At 46.2% G+C, this 7,782-nt stretch overlaps 2 protein-coding genes across 2 annotated transcripts in view; both read left to right on the forward strand.

The window, feature by feature from the left end:
• Positions 1-3,970, forward strand: part of med27 (mediator complex subunit 27) — a 7,234-nt gene extending 3,264 nt beyond the window's left edge. The window contains exons 2-8 of the mRNA XM_008402551.2: positions 423-567; positions 862-992; positions 1,103-1,196; positions 1,335-1,442; positions 1,537-1,578; positions 1,656-1,733; positions 3,786-3,970. Of these exons, the coding sequence (XP_008400773.1) occupies positions 423-567; positions 862-992; positions 1,103-1,196; positions 1,335-1,442; positions 1,537-1,578; positions 1,656-1,733; positions 3,786-3,920 (733 nt within the window). The 3' untranslated portion in view covers positions 3,921-3,970. The remainder of the gene's footprint in view (positions 1-422; positions 568-861; positions 993-1,102; positions 1,197-1,334; positions 1,443-1,536; positions 1,579-1,655; positions 1,734-3,785) is intronic.
• Positions 3,971-6,761: 2,791 nt separating this feature from the next.
• LOC103460409 (formin-binding protein 1-like) overlaps positions 6,762-7,782 on the forward strand; it is a 40,447-nt gene continuing 39,426 nt past the window's right edge. The window contains exon 1 of the mRNA XM_008402564.2: positions 6,762-7,080. Coding sequence (XP_008400786.2) covers positions 7,051-7,080 — 30 coding nt within the window. The 5' untranslated portion in view covers positions 6,762-7,050. The remainder of the gene's footprint in view (positions 7,081-7,782) is intronic.

Raw genomic sequence — 7,782 nt, forward strand, 5'->3', positions numbered from 1 at the left:
ATCGGCAACAAGAGCCAATGATCGCCGATCACCGATCAAACACTTTTTCACGGAAATCGGCCGATTATGATCGGTGACCGATCGATCGGCACACCTCGAGTTCACAGGCAAAGTTACCAGTAAGGAGAGAGAACAGGATGAGCTGCTCCTCCTTCAGCTGCCAGCTCCTGTTTCAACTGAAAACTAGCGCTTTAGGATTTATCCAGAAAATTTAATTTATGGGACGACCCGATCCAGAACCCGATCTGGACTCTGATCCTGCTGGACCTGGATGAAGCCTGAAATCACGTGGCTAACAGATGGCTAATGGGTTAGCTAGAGCAGGGAGAGGAAGTCATGTGTTGGTGCCTGGGGCCAGTTACTGGGACCAGTGGGTCCGGTTCCCTGGTTGCTAGGTAACCAGTGCTCCTCGTGTCCCGCAGTGAGCTGGAGCGTCTCAGCGGCCTGGTGGGTCGTCCCTCAGAGTCCCATCCGCTCCATAACAGCGGGCTGCTGAGTTTGGACCCGGTTCAGGACAAAACTCCTCTCTACTCTCAGCTGCTGCAGGCCTACAAGTGGTCCAACAAGGTGAGGCCCGCCGGCCGCCCTGATGCTGTTGCCATGGTGACACGCCTTTCCCTCTGAAGTCCAGCTGGTCCGACGCAGCTGACCCAGAGGTTGGGTTCTGCCGGGGTTCGGTTAAGGTTCCATTTCTGGACTCCGGTCCAATAGAGCTGTCGATGGACATCCGGGCCTTTACTCAGGCTGCTGCCATGGCAACAGCATCTCATCTACACTTAATGTCCCGGCTCCTACCTGAGCCTATTACCATCCTGTAACCATGACAACAAGCAGCACCATGCATGTTGGTTCTGGTTTCAGCTGCAGTACCACGCCGGGTTGGCCTCCAGTCTGCTGAACCAGCAGTCGCTGAAGCGATCGGCCAATCAGATGGGAGCATCAGCCAAGAGACGGCCCAAAGTCCAGCCCAGTACGCTGGTGCTGCCGCCCCAGTGAGTCCTACTGACGGGGTCACGGTCACCTGTAGCTGCACCTGCAGCTGCACCTGCAGCTGCACCTGTAGCTGCACCTGTAGCTGCACCTTTCCCTTCTCCCTGTGCAGGTATGTGGATGATGTCATTTCCCGGGTCGGAAGGATGTTTCCGGATATGACCATCGAGCTTTTCAGACCCAACGGGACGTCAGCTGTGCTGCTGGTAAGTCAGAACTGATTACAGCCCAGGTAACGGGTGGAGGCGTCTCCAGGTAACGGGTGGAGGCGTCTCCAGGTAACGGGTGGAGGCGTCTCCAGGTAACGGGTGGAGGCGTCTCCATCTCAGCTCTCTCGTTCTCAGGTGACCCTTGGGAAGGTGCTGAAGGCCATCGTTGTGATGCGTTCTCTGTTCATCGACAGAACCGTCGTCAGAGGTTTTAATGAGAACGTCTACAGTGAGGATGGAAAGGTGAGGCTCACCTGGGCAGTGTCTCCATGGTAACCCAGGCAGGTTCCCATCCATGTCTTTGCTGAATGTCTCCATGCTTGTGTCTTTGTCCCAGCTGGACATTTGGACCAAGTCTCAGTACCTGGTTTTCCAGAAAGTAAGACTAACCTTCCTCTATGTTTCTGTTCAGGTACTTTGAGTGTTCAGCTTTCTGATTGGTTGTGTGGTTGCTAGGTAACTGACCATGCTACAACAGCCCTGCTGCACTACCAGCTGCCCCAGATGCCCGACGTGGTCGTCCGCTCCTTCATGGTGAGTCGCTTTTATCTGCTGCCCCTATACTAGTTTCTCTGTCCCTCCTGTCTCTGTCTCACCTGTCCCTCTTGTCTCTGTCCCACCTGTCCCTCCTGTCTCTGTCCCNGATGAGGGGATGAGGAAGGCCGTCTCAGGGATGGAGGAGGGGAAATCCCCCGGTTGTGATAATATTCCATCAGAATATTATATCGATATTCTTCCAGTGGTACAAAAAGGTTGTCGGCTTCGATGGGGTTTGATAAAGTGTAACAGATAAAATATAACAGATAAAATATAACAGATAAAATATAACAGATAAAATATAACAGATAAAATATAACAGATAAAGTGTAACAGATTTTTCTCAACTCTGTCAGATTTTGGATTTGGACCATTTTTTACTAAATGGGTTAAAATATTGTGTCAGGAACCAAAGGCTGCAGTCATAACTGATATTATCTCATCTTTTTTAATTTATCATGTGGGACCATCTGAGTGAACATTTTATGGGGACAAGAACACAAACAGCTTTTATATGCAGACGACATTTTAGCACTTATAACATATCGACTTACATCTTCTGTGCACCTAATGACACCAGACAGACGATTATATTATATTATTATTATTATACTAGTGTTCGACGGTTCAGGGTAGCCAACAATCGGCCTAAATCTGAAGCCACCCATGATCCTCCTCATGTGATTCTCAAAGGGTTAAATGGTACCTGAAGGCATGAAGTACCTGGGATTAGACTCAGCAGGGAGTTGGAAGTGTTGCCTTCACTATATTTGAATCCGGAGCTTTAAAAAATTAAAACAAACTTTGAAAAGTGGGAGAAGATAAAACACACAATGGGGTGAGATTATAAAAATGATCATCGCCCCTCAGTTTAATTATGTGCTGATGATGCTTCCTGTTATAATTCCACTTGGTATTTTTAAAAGGTATGAACATTTGATTAAACATCATTTCTTGTTTGGAGGTAAAAGAGCGAGAATAAAACTATAAAAATCGTGTAGAACAGGATGTTGGACTTCTGGAGCCGAAGCTCCAACACACCTGTGTTCATGTGGCTTATGCACCTTTGGTGCTTTGTACAGACGGGCAGCATGAATTTACTCACATTTAATTTGGGAGGCCGAGCAAACGTTTGGTCATATCTACAAACGAGACATGGTGATACCTCAACATTGAAAACGATTGTAGAAAATGATATATTGAACTATATCAGGATGCTGATTGATCAACACTCTGCCTAGTGAATCGTCAAATATTAAACTTTATGGCAGAGAGATTTGAGAATATACTAAAGAAAATGGTTGAATGTGCAGTCAGAGTGGAAAATATGTGAAACAGGCCAGATGTAAATTTCTACAGTATAAGATGCTACATAGATAATATGATACCAGAATACATAGAATACATGGAGGGGGGGAGGTGCACACACACACACACACACACACACACACACACACACACACACACACACACACACACACACACACACACACACACACAGAACAGGCTGTTTGTGCTTTATGTGTGACAATATTCAGAAAATCAAATTTGAATTAAAAAAAAGTGACTCAATGAAACATTTTAACATTTGCAGCGCATTCAGGACATGGAGGAGCGTCGCATCGAACGCATCGCCGATGCGATGCGTTCGGCGGCGGAGTCGGAGCGGAAGGTCCTTCCAGCGGCGAGCGGCTGTCTGGACGCCATGATGGACGCTGCTGAAAGCGTCCAGCCCAGGAAGGTGAGGCCCACGGCTGGAGGGTTTTAGAGCTGCATCGGAGCCAAGCGTCATCATCTGTGTGTGTGTGTGTGTGCAGGACACCGGTCATGTGGTGGAGGTGTATAAATCCGGCTTCGACCCTCCAGGTGATGTTGAGTTTGAAGATTACAGCGCCAACATGAGGCGGAGCATCTCTGAATCCAGTTACCTTGACAACCGGGCTGAGGGGCGAAAACACAGCAGGAAGTTGTGGCCATTCCTACGGAAAAACAAGGTGACCCCNCCTGTCCCTCCTGTCTCTGTCCCACCTGTCCCTCCTCTGTCCACAGACGTGGCTCCGCAGCTACATCAAGCTGTTCCAGTCTTCTTGTCAGCGCTGTGGCCGGTTCCTGCAGGACGGTCTGCCTCCAACATGGAGGGACTTTAGGACCCTGGAGGCGTTCCATGACACCTGCCGCCTGTAAACAGTTGGATGTTTGTTTCCCGTTTGTAAATAAAGTTTGGAGTTTTTTCAGTTGCGTGTGGTTATTTTGCTGCGATGGCTTCAGGACAGACGGACGCTGCCGAGGTTCTTCCAGTTGCTTGTTGTCTTCGGTTTCGGACCAAAGCAGCAGAACCCGATGCAGCCGGTTCCTCCTCAGCATGCATGTGGCCACAGTGGGAAGGAAAAACTCAAAGGTTTGTTGACTCAGAACCACCCTGCACATGAACACATGAATCTGAGATTCAGACCTGAAGCCTTCAGTCCAGCAGATAATCAGGAAAATCAGACTGAAACGTTTCTACGTCAGCAGATCCAGAATTCAGATCTAGATGGACCAAACGCTGCCGCCGCATCACTTCCTGGCATGAACCGCATCACTTCCTGGCATGAACCGCATCACTTCCTGGCATGAGGAGCATCACTTCCTGGCATGAAGAGCTCACGTTTGAGACGATGTCAATAATTTGGTTTCATCAGAATCACATGAAACTGGTGGAGGAAGTTTGGCAACTGGACTAAATGATTCTTAATCTCCACGAATGAAAAATGTTCTAGTGACTATTTTCTCATGTTGATTCTTGGAGAACAGCGCCACCTGCTGTCAGTTTCCTTCAGAGCAGCATTTCTGCATCATCTTCTTTTTTACCCTAACCCTGCTGCCCTCTGCTGGTGGTTCGTGTTACTGCAGAAAAACAGAATCTAACAGATTCTTGGGACTCCGGTTCTGGTTCCGGTTCTGGTTCCGGTTCCGGTTCCCTCCCTCGTTGATGCGCGTCCTCCACATCCGCCCTTCGCCCCGCCCATTTTGGGTCCATTTTTACGGACTTTGGCGAAGTGCATTACCCACAATTCATTGCTGCATGTGACGTTTTGAGTTAAAAGGCAACGTTTTGTTTTTTCCATCTTTATTCAAGGAAAATATGACGAAGCACATAAAGTTTGATTTGATCATCTGAGCAGAAAAAATCAGATTCATCACAAACTGAGGAAACAAAACAAAATGTCACAAATGCAGACAAATTTCAAACCCTAAATTAATTATTAACGTATAAAGATTTGACTTTTGAGACGTTACAATGTTTAATCTGTAAAACTAAATTATTTCACTTGGGTGATTTTTAAACAACAGTATTTGTGAATAAAACTCAGAATTAAAGTTATCATAATTTAACTCTTCATCCTGTTGGACCAAATGTTATATTAAAACGTCAACATAGAATAGATTTATTGTTCAATATCCACTTTTGAAAACTTTCTAAAAATATCAATGAAGTCGCAAATGAAAAAATGTTTGTCTCAAAATGTCATCACAAAACGCAGGAATGATATTTATTTTTAATTTCCTTTGCAATAAATCATTGTAGGGAAACTTTATACATAATTAGGAAATGAAAGTTTTTTGTGGGAGTGGAATATAAATCTGCTTGGTTCTTATTGTCATGATTGTTAAACAAACGTTTTCTTAGACTAGAGGAGAAAACTGATGAATTATTGTAATATTTCTGGTTAATAAAGTCACAGCATAGTTTATTTTAAAAAGGACATTTTATAATTTTTTATATATGCTGTTTGTCCTGAACTTGATCTTTTTTATTATCTCCACTTTATACCAAACTAACTTTTAGCTGCATAAAACAGATGATTAAAATATCATATCTCTAATCGCAGACTGATAAATTGATTATTAGAACATTTTAATGTGCATTTTCTTCCATCTTGGAAATATCTCAAAGTTCACAGGGCAGCTGTCTGCAAAAAATAATAAAATCAATTTTCAAAAGTATTAAAATAATTTTGATTTCACTGAACATCAGGAATTAAATTGAATTTTCTGTATTAAGTCATAAAACAAAACAAACTAAACAGAAATACCTTCACTGCACATTTAAAATAATGTGGTTTTTACCAGCAGAATGTCTAAACGGTGACCAGTCCGCCATGTTGGATGTGACCTACGACCCAGGCCGTTCTGACCCTTGACCCCTGATGGCTCGGTGCCCTGCTGCAGAATCGTCTGATAAAGATCCATTCATCCAGAGGTCAAAGGGCGAAAGAGGAGGTTGCCTGGACAGTTCGCTAGTCCATCGCAGGACCACACACACACACACACACACACACACTCACACACACACACACACACACACACACACACACGCACACAGACACACACACACACACACACTTTAGTAGATTTTAATGTGTATTTTTTTGCCATCTTGGAAATATGGCAAAGTTCACAGAGCGATCCGTCTGTGTTAGACGGCTTGGAGAATTTAGAGAACGATCAACTGGACTCAACCAAATCACCCCAAAGGTTAAAGATGATCGGACAGCAAAGGATTATGGGTAAACATGTCAGCAGAGTGAGTGCAGCAGCCAATCAATCAATAAATCAGATTATTATTTTAAAGCTGTTATGATTCTCCACTGACAATGAAAACGTGAAAAACTGAAATATTAAATGTGAGTTAATGAAAGTTTAATAGCTGCTATAGTTTATTAGTGTTAATAAACTAAACATTAGTTTATTAACACTACACTAGTAGCTCCTGGATCAGTTTTCTGTGTTTTTCTCCAGTCGGTCCAGCAGACACACTGCTGATAATGAACCCGGTTCTGGTTCTGGTTCTGCTGGAGGTTTCTCCTTGTTAAAGGGTTGAATTTTTCCCCTCCCCTTTTCGCCCCCTGCTGGTCAGGATGAGGAAATAACTGTTGTTTCTGACTGATGACTTGGAATCAATGACTGGTGTTGACCCTTGACCCCTGGAGAGCTTTGACGTGAACTGCACAGAACTCAGCTGAGTAGATATGCATGGGAGTCCCATGTGGTTCGCCCCACCAATGACGTCACTGCGCATGCGCCACACTGAAACAAGTGAATTTGTCCACACCGAGCCTCAGCATCCTCTGTGACGACAAAGAGTCCACTGAGAGGACGCGCGCGAGACTGAGACGGGTCCACGGACAGCGAGACGGGTCCACGGACAGCCGCGCGGGGAGACGGTCCGCTCCGTCCGGAGGATGCGCGCCGCAGCCGGCAGCAGCAGCAGCAGCAGGTCGCGCTGAACGAGGTTCGGTACCGGGAGGCGGAGCCGCTGCAGATCGGAACCATGAGCTGCAACTGGGGCACCGAGCTGTGGGTAGGTGTGCATGTTCTCACCTGAGCGCGTGGCAGCGGCCCTCGCGCCTCTGTCTGCCATAGCAACACGGTGGGTGACGACAGCGTCTGGCTCTGCAGCATCATGGAGGATGCGGGGCGCTGCGGGGCGCTGCGGGCTCAAGGGATGAAATATCTCCTTATCAATAATCAATAATCTGGAAGCTCTGTCCTGCACCTGATTGCAGTTTCAACCCGAACTGGTTTCCATGCCAGCAGGGAGCCTGCAAGACAAAACCCCGGGCAGCAGCGGCTGTTTGCTGCTCTGGGGTCAGAGGCTGACCATCAGCAACTGAAGCTGAACACACCTGTTCCTGTTGCTCCTCCTCCCCGTCAGGTGGAGGCGCTGTTCCCCTGCTGCTGCAGGTCGGAGGTCAAATCAGAGGAACATGATTTAAACGTTAATGTCAACATTTAACGGCCACCAATCAGATTGCAGCAAAGCTTCTGCAGTTCCTCATACTAAAAAGTAAAACGTTGATCTGCTGCCTAAATGAACCGGCGGTTCTGGTTCTGGTTCTGCTGACCCCAAAGATTCAGATCCAACGACAAAGAACAAACTGGAAATCCTCTGACTTACCGAGAGCGTTAGCATCGCTATCAAAGAGCTGAGAAAACCACAACAGCAACAATATTTCTGATGTTGCTGCTCAGCCTTTATAATAATTATGGAGTTTGAGGGTTC

The sequence above is a fragment of the Poecilia reticulata genome, unplaced genomic scaffold (assembly GCF_000633615.1).
Source record: "Poecilia reticulata strain Guanapo unplaced genomic scaffold, Guppy_female_1.0+MT scaffold_236, whole genome shotgun sequence".
Taxonomy (NCBI): domain Eukaryota; kingdom Metazoa; phylum Chordata; class Actinopteri; order Cyprinodontiformes; family Poeciliidae; genus Poecilia; species Poecilia reticulata.